General features: G+C 35.3%; 1 protein-coding gene across 1 annotated transcript; it reads right to left on the bottom strand.

Moving 5' to 3' along the window:
* Nucleotides 1-459: 459 nt before the first annotated feature.
* On the bottom strand, nucleotides 460-14133 carry LOC142540394 (MAG2-interacting protein 2). The gene is given in 14 exon segments (XM_075646519.1): nucleotides 460-2064; nucleotides 2067-3216; nucleotides 3308-3573; nucleotides 3709-4324; nucleotides 4326-4907; nucleotides 5405-5764; nucleotides 6356-6438; nucleotides 6999-7969; nucleotides 8560-9553; nucleotides 10523-10740; nucleotides 10857-11058; nucleotides 12584-12757; nucleotides 13742-13793; nucleotides 13885-14133. Coding segments are annotated over 14 exon segments (7155 nt in total). The 5' UTR covers nucleotides 13972-14133; the 3' UTR covers nucleotides 460-664.
* Nucleotides 14134-15866: the final 1733 nt, after the last annotated feature.

Genomic DNA, 15866 nt, shown 5'->3' with positions numbered 1-15866 from the left:
GGATCGTTGGATAAAATCTTTTTTTAAAAAAAAAATTATCTAAAAATAAATAAAATCATTTTCTTCTCAAATAAAACAAGACAAAATCTCATATATTAGTGAACATTAACCTATTTTCTCTTTAGCTGGATGACGTTTTAAGATCAAAGAATTTTTAATTTTTCAAGGTATTTATAAAATCTTATGACAAAAATTCGTGTTAGACGGTTTTACGGATCGTATTTTGTGAGACATATATCTTATTTCGGTTGTCTGTTTTAAGAAAAGTATTTTACTATATAATGAAGCAATGATTAATAATGAGGTGTTAACCGGTTAACCGTCCCGAAACAAAAAACTCAGTGTGAACCGATGATTTTTGGTTTTTGAATTTTTAACCAAGGTTCGGTTTTTTAAAGCTCGGTTAACCAAATTAAACGGAAAACCGATTTTATGTTATTTTAAAAACACAATCTTAAATGTCTGAATTAACCACCAAATTTTATACCCCTCAAGCTCGATGAAAATACAAACTCATCTTTGTACAAGACCCATGGTCTACACCACAAATAAATAAATAGCAACGTTTTCTAGGCAGAACTTGTCAAAAAATGTGTCATGCACAAAGCTTATCTAGTTCTAGTCTAAGTTGGAAGTAAAGAAAGTGCAGATTGGATCAAATTCCCTAAATTGCTTCCCAAACCGGCAATAGTATTCGACAACGGATCACATGAGCTCGTTTGCTCCCAGGTCGATTCCCATTCTTGGAGTTCTTGGCCAAATATGTTCTAAGACAGGCATCCGAAATGTTGATTAAACTAAGGGAAGCATTTGTGTTCATGAATCGTGTGATGATCATTCCTGCTAGAAACGACTGATCTGCCTTCACAAGCTCGGATAAAAACCATGGGAAGAGAATTTTCACGAACAAAGAATCGAAATTTTCTTTGTTTTTCTCACCTAAGATGATGCCATCATGTCTGGTACTTGATGATCGAGTCTCCTGATACCGATGACAAAAGTTGCCAACCATATAGCAAAGGAAAGAAAAGGTGGTACCGTACGAGGTTTTGGTGATTATAGTGGATAAAATTCCAGAAGATAATACGAGAACAAAGAAGAAATGGTCCCGAGTAAAATTATCTGGTATGCCTCCTTTGAGCTTGTTCTCGACGACATCCAAGCACTGCAGCTGTATTGCTTTGTATGGAAGCATTAACGCCAATTTAAGAGCCAGAACGCAATCCACCTCTCTTGCAGTTTCGGTCAGATTACGAGTATCATCTTCATCCAGTAACATGACATGACTTTTTGTTGAATTTTGATCGAGCAATCTCAATAAGCCGTTATGGCTGGACAACGTAATCATTTTCCTTGTAATCGTCAACCAACAAATATGCAGGGGATGGATCGATAAAGTGTTGCTTCTCTCTGTCTCTTTATCTGTCGATTCATCTTGAAAGCTTTCCCAGCCTTCGTCCCAGTCATCGTTGGTCCAGTTATCTGCAGCATCAGCCACCTCAGCAGAAGCACCTTCATCTATTTGAGTCGTAAAGAGCCCTTCCAACTCGGCCAACACATCCAACAATGCGTTTACATGCAATGCAGTAGTGGCTGATTCTGACACTCTTACGAAGCAGGAAACAGCAGAATCCACGGAAAGGATATTTTCTGGAACAATATCCAGGTTAGGCGAGATCGTTGCAACCAACTGTGAAGATTTAAGGGCCACCAGGGTAATCGAAACGTCTTTCGCGTTTGGTTCGTCAGCAGAATTCTCAGGATTTGCAGTTCGATCCTGCATATCATCCCATCCTTCCCAAGGCAAAAGATATGCTGGCCATTCGAAAGACCGCAATTCGAGATTTTTTTTTCTACCGGAGATAAATTGCATGAGCACCAAGGCATGCACTCGAAGATGACTAGGTAGCTGCAAGTTGTCGGAGAAAATCGACAATCTATCCCAAACTGCAAGCCTAACGTTCCTTAGGTTGCCCAAGTCTCCTTTGAGTTTACTAAGAGACGATAGCAAGTAATGTAGACTCCGATTTTCGCTGGACCCAATGGTTAATTCTTGCAAAATAGTTTCAATATACTCAGATACAGGTTTGGAAGATCTCGAACATTAAGAAAACTTTTGGGAGCCGTTTCTGTCAACTCTGATCCAGGTGGGAGTTGTGCTACGACTTCAGTAAACAAGCGATCGATGGATTCAAATTCGCAGCCTCCAAAAATCATCGCTCTGCAGAAATTAAAGATTTCAACAGCAACATTACATATAACACCATAACCCACATAGTTAAGCACAGTGGCCCAACCGATATTAGGAGATACCATCTCCTCGTCCAGCAAACTCAAGAAAACTTCAAGACACATCGCTAAACATTTAGAACAAAACCTTTGGCCTGAAATATCCGACAGTGCCAACTTCTCCATATCATTCATCAATCTGAGCCAGAAATTTATAAGTTTAACGAGACACACTTTCCCAGTTGAGTCGAAAGGAAAGTTCCAGATTTTTTTATGGGCAGGGAAGATGGCAGTAAAAAAGCGCTTCACTATGTCCAAGACACCTGGATGTTCAACCAATCTAATATGCTTTCCACAAGCATCATATGTCAGCTCAATTTCATTTATGAAGATGAGCAAATCTTCAGCCGACTGAAAATGAGTTTCCCTCTCTGCTATAGCTTCTAGATTTGCCAACGAGCTCGATATATAATGCACGTAGACATATTTCCATGATAAAAGACCCTCAGGTGCTGTATCACCATATATATGAGCAAGGTTCTGAACCATTGTAGCTAATACATCCAAGTTATTTTCATCAATTTGAGAACAAACTTCACTATTTAAGCAACCCAAGTTCAGATCTTGCAATCCAGCAATGTTTTTAAAATTTAAGTCCTTGATAAAAGAGACCTTAGTGCATTCCTGCTCAACAATTTTACAAAACTGAGCAAGCCCAAAGGCACTTGGTTGATTTCGCTCAATGGCAGAAGGTAATTCTAGCGACTCTTGAAGCCGCAAATAGCAGTCAGAGAGGAGACTGTAAATTAATGCAAGCCTCTGCTTGTCGCGCCCATCCAATGCAGGGTAGACAGACAATGTAATAACTTTAATGGCCGCTCCAGCAGAAGTAAGTATTTCTTCCCTAAAATGTGAAACTTCCTCCATGATGTCATCAACACTCCAAACCTCAGAAACAAGTATAGTACCCAGGTAATACAGAAGCATCTGAAATCAACAATGACCAAAAAAAAATTCAAGATGTCAAAATATTAAAGTTTTTAACTGCTTATACTTACTACACAGCACATAAGCAAACCTTGTTGTGATCCAAGCCATAGGTATGAGCTAGAATTAAAGCATCCTTCAATATATGCTTCTTCTCCAGTTTAACCGAGTCAATAAGTGAGAACACAGAACCCTGTATATAATCCAAGTCTCCAGAAAAAAATCTAGAGGTTTCCACACCAGGAATTATTTTCTCCAGGACTCTCGATTCATCTGCTAGATGCTTCTGTTGTTCTAATTTGACCCTCCACTCATTCCAAAATGTTGATTGTGCTTCATGCACATTATTCCATTCATCTGTATTTGATATAAAGAGAGGTTAATTATAATAAATTTCAAAAGAAAAGTATTTAGAAGATAAATGAAAACTTATCACCAAAAAAATTCTTCTACAATAAAGTCTTTCACTGGTTTTATAGGCAGTAAGATCACCTGAATTGAGTGATTTGTGTCTCTCTTTGAACTTGCTCATCAGCAGCTCTCTCCTTTGAGAAGGATTCTCACATTCCATGCCATAATTGTGCAACAAACTATATATCATCCCCATGTTCATTAGGCTGGAAAATTCATAATAGCTTCCCCTAAAACTCAGTTGTTCCTCAATTATTTCAACTCCACGGACGGCATCTATAAGATTTAAGAGAATAGAACACCCTATAACATCATCCACATCAGAAACAGGTGGTTCCATGATTGATTTAGCCAGTGAGGCAATTAAATCATCTCTTGGGGTAAAATCATTCCTTGTCAACCACGATAAAATAGTCGCCACTGCTCTTGTCCTTGTGCTAACATTTTGGTATGAAGAAACTGAATCTGAAGCAATTTTTTTCCCGAATTCTGCCTCCTCGCTCAACTCATGCAATAATGGGAGCCATGATGCAGCAAACGATACAAGTTTCCCTTTCTCTCTAAAAAAAGACTCCCAATCCAATCCATTTTCCGAGAAAATATTTTCAGCCATCATTGAAATAAAATTCTTCACCTTAGCAAACTGTGCTTCCTGATCCTCAAAACTGGCATCAACTGTTCCCGAGAAACTACCACTATAGGGAGGAAACCTGTTCTGAAAATTCCGAAGGTTCTCTTCCAGTTAACGTAATCAAAGTTTCACAGCGATCCTGCATGTCGAGATCTTTCCACTCATGGAGTAGCTCCCCTATCGATTCTTCATCACAATGGCTCAAAGCAAAACCTAACAGCAGTTTTTGGGATTTTGAATCCATACTCTCAAGGACTTGACTTCTGGCAATTGCAGCACACAAATCCCAAACGGAACCATGACCCTTTTTGGCCAGCACAAGGCATAGATCAAAAGCCAGCTGTACATCTCCAGCAAATGCCGCTTCTCTTGCAATCAATTCTTGAACATTTGAGATATCTTCCTGTGCGCTCAGTCCAAGAAGTTTCGCAATTTCAATAAGGTCATCAACATTTAGATAAGCTCCAGTTTTACCTGTGACTGCCAACTTAATGATTTCCATAGGGTCTTTGATTTGCCTGAATGCCATTGGGAGAAGGTTGACTCCGAGATTTGGAAGTCTTACGGTAACAGCATCAATGACATCAACCTCTACCCTGACAATTCTGCTGCCAGGAAAAATATTAAGACACTCCTTGGCCTTCCAGATCTGGATATAAATTCCAGAAGATTCGGTCAATTATTTTAAAAGCAGGTGTAGGAATAGACAATATAGGCAATTTTAACTCTCGGAGGTTGCAAAAGAAGAGGCTTAAAGGAAATGTTGTATCATGGAATAAATTAAAATTCAGTAAATAAATAATGCATGACTGGAGCAGCCAGAAGAGTAGCAAATAGCAGCACTAGCAAGAACACATTGGTTTAAGTTGAATTTTTGTGCTAATTAGCTATATGAGAAACCCAGAACACCCTGATTATTGCAATAATTTCGTAAAGTTTTATGATAAACAGTTGAAGGTGCTCAACAAGATCCCACCAGCCAACACTATAAAGTGTGCTGCTTTTATGCCTCATACAAGCAGTTCACTCCAGATAAGACTAATGAAATTAATTTACACAACAATGTTAAATTGTTTAACAAATAATCTACAACTAAATCCATCCCATGGTACTTTCCAGTTAATAGGAAGCAATATTAAGACTTACCTCAGGACAAGAAAGGCTCGGTGCTGAATAAAAATACTCTCTCGCTGCTTGGATAACTAGATTTTCTCCCTTCTCTGTTCCCAACGCAACAGAACTGGTTCCTTTCAAATAATTCCTTGCTAGCGAAAATTTTCCAGCTTTAAGCAAAGCCCTGCAGAACTCGATCAACATGTACTCCAAGTCTAGAAAAGGAAATGCCTTTTCTTGCAGGGATTGTAAATCACGCCACATGTTCGCCCAATCATGGTCCGTTCGACCTGGCTGTGAACGAGAAAATTTGGAAAGTGCGAGCCGAATAATTTGTTTTGCACTCTTTTCATCTATGCATCCATCCAGGAAAAAACTTATGGGCTTTGGAACCTGATCACGAATAAAAAAAAATTCTTTAAAAACATGCACTTGATATAATGACATGTAAAAATGAATAAACCGATTGTCCCCAGGCATGAACATCTCTACAAAGGTATTCTCTTTATAAAGGTCAGCATTGCAAAAATTTTCTTAAAGAGCAGATCTAAATATGCCGAGTGAAGCATAAAACTCACTTCGTAGTCCAGTTTTCCTGTATTAAGATATGAAGATCAGTAATAAACATGCACCACAATCAAGACAACACTGTATATTCCTCTTTTCACTTCAAATTTTCCTCGTTGTAACAGAAAAGACCGTCTAAGGCATTCCATGTTCCATCACTCCCTTCAATACCAATAGATGTCAATATTTTTCTTTGGTGATATGGAGCAGAACAATTTATTTTACAGGTTAGAAAGAGAGAATCCATTTAAGGCATCACTACATAAGAGTGCAGACAACATAAGACACATAAATGACATTGGCCTTTTTCAGTATCCACAAAAAAAAAAAAGAATATCAAAAAGAGAGGAAAAATTATTAACACTGACAGACAAAAACACCAAGAAAAAATTAATCGACATCAAGCAACAGAACTACTTGATAGTACGCCAAAAGTCTCCCTGCTTCAACATGGCCTTCCGCAAGTTTGAGTCTTTGCTTGATATCTTCACCTGCAAGATCTGTCAACACATTCAGTGATATTCAGCACTTCAACATTCAATCAAAACTTAAATATTATAGCACTATATTAAGACAATCCAAAACTACCGATTCAGAATTTTTTGCAAACAAATGAAATGCTATATTTCCCATATATTTTCACAGATCAAAATAAGATTTTCTACTTTCATCGCCCCTTAATTTCTCATTGTTATCAACTAGAGGATTAAACTAAACCTTCTACTTTGTTCATTTGGTAAACTGGGATTAATTGAGTTAAAGAAATAAGAAAAACCAGGAAAGTCACAGCTCATCCTGCCAGAAGTTATATCATTATTTTTAATTTAGATAAAGTCTCAAGCTATTGTCCAAAATAACTTATTCTAGAAAAGGGTTGGAGTAATTGACCACAATACCAGCCTAGGGTCATCTTAAGTACTTGGTAATTCCCACTGAAGTACTCAAATGCACACACGGAAGGCACATATATTTGAGATTGACATGCATACACCCGGTCAAGACTATAAGTAAAATGTTATACGTGATTAACCATTAAAGAGTGTTTTCCTTAGAAATTTACCTTGCATCTGTGGAAGTTTAGACAGAATGGCAGACATGGTACTCCACCGATTTACATCAGTGCATAAATATATGCATTCGAGAGAACAGTCCACCAATTGTGTCTCGTTTTTGAAAAAATGATTGTTTACAAAGCCCCTGCATGCTTCTTCAACTATTATTAAGCACAATTCTAATTTATTTTGTGCAGCAACTTCCTTCAGCCATCTGTTCAAAAATGAATCTACATCCCTATCTAGCACCAGACAACCAGATGAACCTTCATCTTCAGAAAATGTGTTCAATGAGAGAACCTTGTGCAAAAATGGAAGTGCCATTTTGTCTAATCTAGAAATTACATTATCTTCTCTGACACCCATTAGCATCAACTTGAATTTTTCATAATCTGGTAATTGTTCCCAAGCAGCAAGGCTCAAAGAAAAGTTTCTTTCATCTTCAATTTCATCAGAGTATATAAGTTGCTGCAAGTAAAAGATATCCCAACGAAATTGCTGCAATTCAGGGATCCCCTTATCAATCGCAAAATCAACCAAATGCATACAACTGTCTATCTGACCACTGAACTCGTCAATTTCTCTAGCTCTTTTCTTGTACCAAGAAGAAAGTTCAGAAATGGACGGCCATTGATACGTTGCGTATTTCATAAGAATGGGTTCAGTCATGATCTGGATAGTCTCATGCTTACTACGAGAAATGTTGATAAATGATACCATCTTCTCACATTCAACCCAATCCTCATCACGAAGGATAACAGTTGAAGGAGCAGAAATTCCTGGAAGCAGTTGTGCATATGATTGAATTGGAATTGTTTCAGGTATAGCAGCTAAAACTTCTAATATGGAGGGAATCAAAGAATAAGGATGTCGTTTAAATAAAAGATTCAAGGCACCAATCTTCCCACTTTCTGCAAGTACTAAAGCAACCTTATTAATAGGCAAATCACGGAATCTGTCATACTCCTGCATAGAGAACCTGCAAAGCTAAGTCATTAAACTGCAAGTCAGTGAAAACACAAGAATGCTGTAAACCATATAGAATGAATGGTGGATGAAAAACAGCAACGTGTTCATCTTTATTCTTGATGTAATAATTGAAAAGAAAACTTCAATGATGCAAGACCTGGTTCTTTCATTTCATAAGTCATAACCAAGCCAATTGACAAGTTAAAAGGATGAAAAGGACAAGTAGCCCAAGAATTAAATGCTACTCCATGACAATCACATTTTCAGAAACACATTAAGGGAAAATTATCTGAGGTTCATAAGGAGACTGTGTCAGACTCCCCCAAATTCTCAGGATTTATCCATATGTTTCAGCTGACAATGTGAAAATTTAGACCCCAATCACTAATGATATGACAAAATCCTAACCAAATGATTTTGAATTACATTTTGCATATATGAAAACAGATTATGTAAGCCATATTACAAGCAAAACAAATTCCTGCTTGAGAAAACTAAACCTTAACATAGCGAATGAAGTTTCTCGCACCACAGATAAAAAATTATACAAATGAATTACAAAACATAAGATAAAGGTAATTTGTGACCACATATTATCACCTGCCCATGTTTATCCCAAGAAATGTCTCTAGCCTGTCTCTGAACTGTAATAACTTAAGCCTCACAAGACGAAACTCCCAAGCTTGCCTACACTCATTATCTTCTGACTCAGAAAATCTGTAGTAGTCTGTTATGCGGAGTCCAAAGGAAAGTAGATTCCTCACTGCATCTTCTGTTGGTCCCACTTTGTCTACACATTGAGAAAGTATGAAAACTTGGTCCTTAATCGTGGACAATATAGTATTTATCTCATGTAGTCCTTGGATGGAAGATAACCATTGTGACTTCAGCACTTTATCTTTGTCCAGTCCATGACTATCAGCAAAATCAACAGCAGACTGATACTTGTGGTCATTAATCATCTTATCATAGATTTCGAAAACAGATCTTTTTACCAATGACACTAAGCTCCATTCTAGCTTGGAAACATCAAATTGATTAGGCCTCACAAGCACGGCATTCTCAAAAAGGCTAGCACCCTTTGCATCAGATGATCTAAAGCTATCTTCTCGCGAGGTAATATCTAAAAGAAAAACAAGTCCAGGGTAGTGCTTTGTTCTTTCTAAAATGGGCATTGAATACACAGAATCCTCTTCTGATGCAGTTACACAACTGAGAATGCCAACCATGGCAATGGTGCCATTTCTTTTTGCAACCATAACTATATCATCAGTCCACCAGGTAAAATCCGCAACATCAGGAAAAAATTCTGCCCCGCTGCTTGATGTTTCAGTCATCACCTTTAAGTCGTGGCTCTCACCAACAAAAAATTTTGATAGAGAACAACTTTTTTCGTCAAATTTAAAAGTAAACAAGCATCCTTCCGTGTCCAGGGTAGCAACAAATTTTCTGTGCGGTGAAAATAGTATCTTTGGATAAGTTAGTTGAGCATGGTATATTTCAGGTATGGAATATGATCCTTCAAAATTCAAAAACACTAATGGCTCCATTTGTAAATTTTTTTCCCTTCGCCATAGAGAAAGAGTGCAAGATCCTAAAAGAAAAGGTGAGATAAGTTAAATACACACACATATATATATACATATATATTCATATATATAACATTAACGACATTGCTTTTTCTCCAAAGAAAGAGCACATGATATGGGAGGGGGGAATGGTACCTAAGTTCCACAAGGACTTTAACCAAGAATTTCTGAGGGTTCAAAAATTGTACTAAATCTATTTCCAGACAAACATAACTAGTGACTGTCACTTTTTACCGGTGTTCTAAAAAGCGTGATTAAGTGCAAAGTGTGGGGGAAAAGCTTCACTTCGAACAAAAGCGTGAAAAAAACAGTAACCCCTTTGTTTGACCATATTAATTAAGCGTATAAAGCGTGAAAAAACGCAATTTTAACTTTTAAACTTCTTTTAAATAATAAATATTTAGTAATATTGATTTTTTTTTAAAAAAAAACCCTATATACATCGAAATAAAATTTGTGTCGAATCCTTCCATGAAGAGACAATACTTGACCTAACAACGATCGGAAAATGTTTTACTTCCCACACTTTGACATTTAGAAACTTATGATTTTGATAACATGAAAATTTATGCATTTATTCTTAAAATTTATGTGTGTATATGTTATTTAATCTATTAATTGACTAGACCTCGTACTAAATCCGCTTGAATTTGTAAAGCTTGATCGTCACGCTTCACACTTTTTAGAGCCTTGCTTTTTACCATGTCAAAGCCATTGACGGTACACAAACTATGAGCAACTCTTTCTGATGGTTCAAAGTTCCTCTAACAGCTAAGTGTCTATAATTCGAAACAATCAGAAAAAATAGTGCCATAATAATTTCTTAAACCTTGAGATATTGTGTAGAATTCTCCAGTTCTACCTTGAACAATTGCTTGCCAAAAGTCCAGTATCTTATTGAAATAAACAAACGAAAATAAAAATTGTGAGATGTCATAAGGACAAGGAGTGGAGAAAAGGAGTGAAAATAATACCAGAGCTCTTGTTAGATGTAGATTGGATATCTCCAGTGCTGCTGACTACCGCAAGCAAAGACAGTTTTGGGCAACAATCGCAGCAGTAGACATCCGGAAGACGCCTTAGCATCGATGTGTTGTTCAAGGCCTGTGCTGAGAAAATGGATGCACTTGGATCCTTAGAGATCTCAATATCATGAAATGAACCATCCAAAAGAAAAATAGTGAAGGAGCACCTGAAAAAATATTATGTTGCTCAAATGCAAGAACTCATGGGAAGGTTTATCAGTTGCAAGTTGCAAATTTGAATGTAATGAATAATATGAAAAGATATCCAGTTAAATAAGCTCACAAGGGGGACGATTTCTCATAAGTATCATCCTTCACTATCAAACCAACAATAGGCAAGGTGATATGCAAATGCCTCTTGGAAATTCTAGTTATTTCCTCTCCATTTGTTTTGATAATGTAGATTGTATTCATATCATCCACGACACCTAGTAATTCATGAGATTCGGACCAAGTTCCGCATGTAAATGTGCCAGCACTCCCACCTGCACATGGAAAACCAGCACACATATTAAATATTTTCCAGACAGATAAAAAACCATTGGAGGTCTGCAAAGATCATCCTACAATGATTTCATGGAGACAATGATGGAGCCAGTCTATCGTGTGGTGTGCAAATGCCCACCTTTCGAATTTTAATTTCTTGTTTCATAATCCTATTATGTATTATTTTACACCCCCCAAAAAATTGTATGGATGTAAAAATGTGATTGAAATAATAACACAATTGAAAAATCAGGAACGTTGTATTACTTCGATAGAATAATACTACAAATTTATCTAACTTATTACATAAATTATCTTAGAATGTAAATAAAACTTAATATGCACAAGCAACAATGGAAGATTTTTAAATGATTAACAAAAGGCATACATCTTTTATCAAATCATATGCGTAATTACAAACAAATTCATTATTACTAAACAGATATCCTCCGCACAATAATGTGTTTATGGTATGTTTATTTATAAAATATACTTTTATTTTGTATATGAATGATATGGTTATATAAATAAAATTTTATTAAACGATAAGATTTGTTACAATATACGAGTAGTTATGCTGTGATTTGTTTCATTGTGTAATTTTTATGTATAAAAAAAGTAAATTAACATTTTTAGTTACATAGATACCGTCAAAACTTTTATAAATTTCACACACTGTTATTTATTTTTATTTAAAAATATTTTATTTAAAAGTCTGGCTCTGCCATTGCATGGAGAGGCTAATGCGGTAACATGAGTTTGAAGAGGACTTAGAATTCAAGGAAAATTTTGACCCTTCATAGCCCTCAATGATAGCACATAAAACTAGAGATTTTTCAGGAAGATAGACTGCTTTTGGTGTTGATTATAATCAGATTGAGAAGAAGGTTCATTAAGCACAAAGAGATCCAACTTCATTGTGAAAAAAAAAACACATATTCATCTCAAGTTCATCGTGATTGAATTTAAGGTATTAAGATTATACAGAAGTACGGCCCTAAAAGATTCCTCCAACCTGAGAAATGACTATGAGTCTGGTTGGGAAAATAAACTATTAATTAAACGTCTGGACTTTACTTTTCAACATCAAAAGTACGATGCATGCAAAATATTAAAAAAAAAGGTGAAATCATTCCAACGGATGTAACATAGCACAAGATACAAAAATCACGCTACAATTTTTTATCCATTTGAAGATTTTTCAAGTACACCTCATTAAATTCCATGACTTCACTCACTCTCGCTAGTCACTCCTGTATATCATGGGAGAGTTTGGATATAAAGGTATTTAGTTTGAAAAGATTAGTTCGAAATAAAGTTATTTAGTTTGAAAAAATACTAAATTAAGGATTTTTAAAGCTCTTTTCAGATGGAACAAAAGTACCATACTGTTTTGGTATAATAGCTAAAATACACTTTTTTCTATTTTTAAAGAGAAATTGAAGTAAAACTGGCATACATCTAGAACTTTTATCGTGAAATTACAACCATTCAACATTTATTCAAGAGACCAGTATAACTTACAATGGAAAATTCCCACCGGCTCCTGGTAATCATCATCCTTCTGCAAAATTGTAATTTGATTTCTGGAAGCTACAGCAACATAATCACCTTCTTCAGACACAAACAAGGACGCTAATCTTCTTGGTCTTCTCGGTTGCTTATAGTCGCTCCATTTCTCTTTAAGTTGTGTAATGCCTTAGTAAAATATAAGAAAATAAATGCAACAGAATAAGGACTAACAAAAGCACCACAAAGACACAAATAATGCAACTTTTATCGCACAATGAAGAATAGATGTGGTCCAACAGCTGATCAGATAAACACATTGAAACTAATCAATGTGTAAAGGATCTTGTCACTTGTAGTGTGTACCAGTTAAGGGAACGTGAACCAAACGGGAAAAGATTACATGATTTTATTATTTCAGATTTTCATTCATCTTCAGCACCCGGTCATACTCAAATAGTTTATTCAGTCGAAAGAAAAGGCACCATTAAGAACTCTTTGTTCTGTTGACAAGGACTATGACAATGAAGTCATTGGAACAACTGCACATTTTGATGCTGAGATCTGTACAAGGCAGAAAAATTTATACCATATTCATCCCCCCCCCCCCATAAGCAAGTTATTCAAAGAATAACTCACTTATACTATATTCATCCTTGTCTCAGCAATAGCAACTCACTTGTGTATTTTCCAACATCTTTTCATGCTGAAGCACAAGTCTTCCATCAGGATTAACATTCAGAAGCAGAGTTCAAACAACTCCATAACTTAAAGCAACTTCTTAGGACTTAACACATCCCCACAATAATACCTTTAATAGATTATCGAAACGGGAAAAGAAATAAAATCATAGGCCGGTCATCAAACTCCACAGACATGCATTTTAACTAAGCCATCAATTTTCCTACATGACGAGCGACGAGGTGTTAGATTTTATTATTGCTGCTGGGATTGTTTAAATTGACATATGAATGACCCTTTTTAACTGATTGCAAACTGGCTGTACTTAATTGAGCGTTCTATGATATATTAAAATGCAATGACGTCTGATAGTGTAGATAAAAAAAAACATGTCAATCTTGCAAAATTCAATTCAGGCACGGAATTTTTTCTTAACTAAATCATAATAGATCAAATCAATAAATTCTTGAACCCGAAGAAAATGGAATTCACCTCGGAACGGGAGGAACGAAAGTAAACTCCCTCTGCTAGCATCTTCATTTAGCTTGAGCAATCAAATTTCAACCGATTAAATTGGAAGATAATCTTATCGAAATCAAGATAATTCGGTACTCACAAGCGACTACAGATAGTACCTGTTGCTGCGGAGGATAATTGGAACAGAACGGTCTCGAAGCGTGGCGGCGCGTCTCGAAGAGCGCTTCCTGTACCGTATCCTCCATGTTATTTACACGAATGCAACGCAATAATTTTGAACCTACTCGTATATGTGAAACAAAGCTACAGCTAAATTTCAGTCGTTTCGCCTCGATCTAAATTCTCATGCCGGAAAATCGGACGGAACTGCAGAACACTGTAGGGCAGATCAATAGTCGTGTGAAGATTAGAACATAGAAGCGCATCGACTTTAATCACGACTTCATGCCGTATAAATTCTATTTTATTGGCCCACAAGTTTCGTAGTTTGGGCTTTTACCAGCAAAATGCAAATCCAAGGCTGGTTGATGAAGTCTGAATTTGATTTTGTTACTTCGCTAAGGTTATGCTTGAATTTATGTATTTGATACTATAAATTTCAAATCAATCAATTTAAATTTTTTTGACTTGCTTGGATGTGAAAAATTGGAGGGAATTTCAAATCCATTTTGATATTTAGTTATGCGATTTCAATAATAAATATGGTGGATTTCAAATACATCTAAAATAGTGTCATTTGAAATTTACCATTAAATTAGATCTCACACTCCAAATAAAATCTATCAACTCAAATGCAAAGTTAAATTCGAAGTGAAGTTTGCAATAACTGATTAAGTTTTCTGTGAGACGATTTTATAGGTTTGTTTACTCGACCAAATAAATATAAGGATCCTTATATTTATTTCTTGAGTAGGTCTCTTGTGAGACGATCTCACAAATCTTTATCTGTGAAACGGGTCAACATTATCGATATTCACAATAAAAAGTAATAATTTTTCATGGATGATCCAAATAAGATATTCGTTTCACAAAATACGTCCCGTGAGACCGTCTCACACATGTTTTTGTTTTCTTTCTTTCGCATGTTTTATTTTTCTTTGTATTAGCTAACCGGATGGTGTATAATTAATTGAATTTCAAACACAAACAAAAACATCACCTCTCGCACCTCATTCTGGCTAGTTGTATGTGAAGTGCTACTTAGTTACTTTCTTGTGAAATTTATTTAAAAAAAAAAAACAAAAACAAAAAACTCCATGTGAAATAAACAGGCGATTAATTTCCTATAATTTTTTTAAAAAAATGCTCATAATCTCCCTATAAAAATATTAATACAATTGTAACCCCTTTTGTATACAAAATTTTTTTCATCATATTTTCTCATATACTACAAAATATAATTAGTATAAATGAATATAAATCATATTACTTTTCTGTTTTATTTTTTTTAGCCAAGTCGTGTTTTAATTTATTTCTTTGATCATTTTTCATAAAATAATGTTGCAAAAAATTTATATTTTAATTGTAAAAAAATTTATCGTACAATTTTAATAAAAAAATTTCATGCATTCGATCACATAAAACGTGAATTACGCAATATTGGAAGTGTGAAAAATGAGTACATCTAAAATTATGAAATTGATGTTATTTGAACTTTTTTTTAAGAAACATAGGGGTTAAACACATATTTATTTTTCGCAGAAATTATCAGTGATTTTGATATTTTACAAAGAAATTGTATGCAATTTTCATGTTGGTCTTATTTATACATATATTTTGGTAATTTTTGTATAAAAAAAATTTATGTATTATATTACAAACATTATCGACCGAAGTATGCAGTTTGCAATTAGCCGATATGAGACATTATTCGTGGTCCATTCACGAAGACGTTCTTTGTGTTCCTCATCGTGTATAAATCTATATATGAATATAATTTTTGTATAAATCGAAAACAACCAATCATCTCATAAAATCATGATAAATAAAAAATAATTGTGTTTCATGTGTGAATTGATTGAGACATAAGAATTACCGATAAACATGACATATATATATTCTCTCCATCTAAGGCAGATATTTATTATGAGTAGGACTCTTATAAGATGGTCTCATGAATATATATCAGTGGCCGTCTGAT

This window comes from Primulina tabacum, chromosome 1 (genome assembly GCF_025594145.1).
Source record: "Primulina tabacum isolate GXHZ01 chromosome 1, ASM2559414v2, whole genome shotgun sequence".
Taxonomy (NCBI): domain Eukaryota; kingdom Viridiplantae; phylum Streptophyta; class Magnoliopsida; order Lamiales; family Gesneriaceae; genus Primulina; species Primulina tabacum.
The sequence above is the reverse complement of the archived record's forward strand: the minus strand, read 5'-3'. Positions and strand labels throughout refer to the sequence as shown.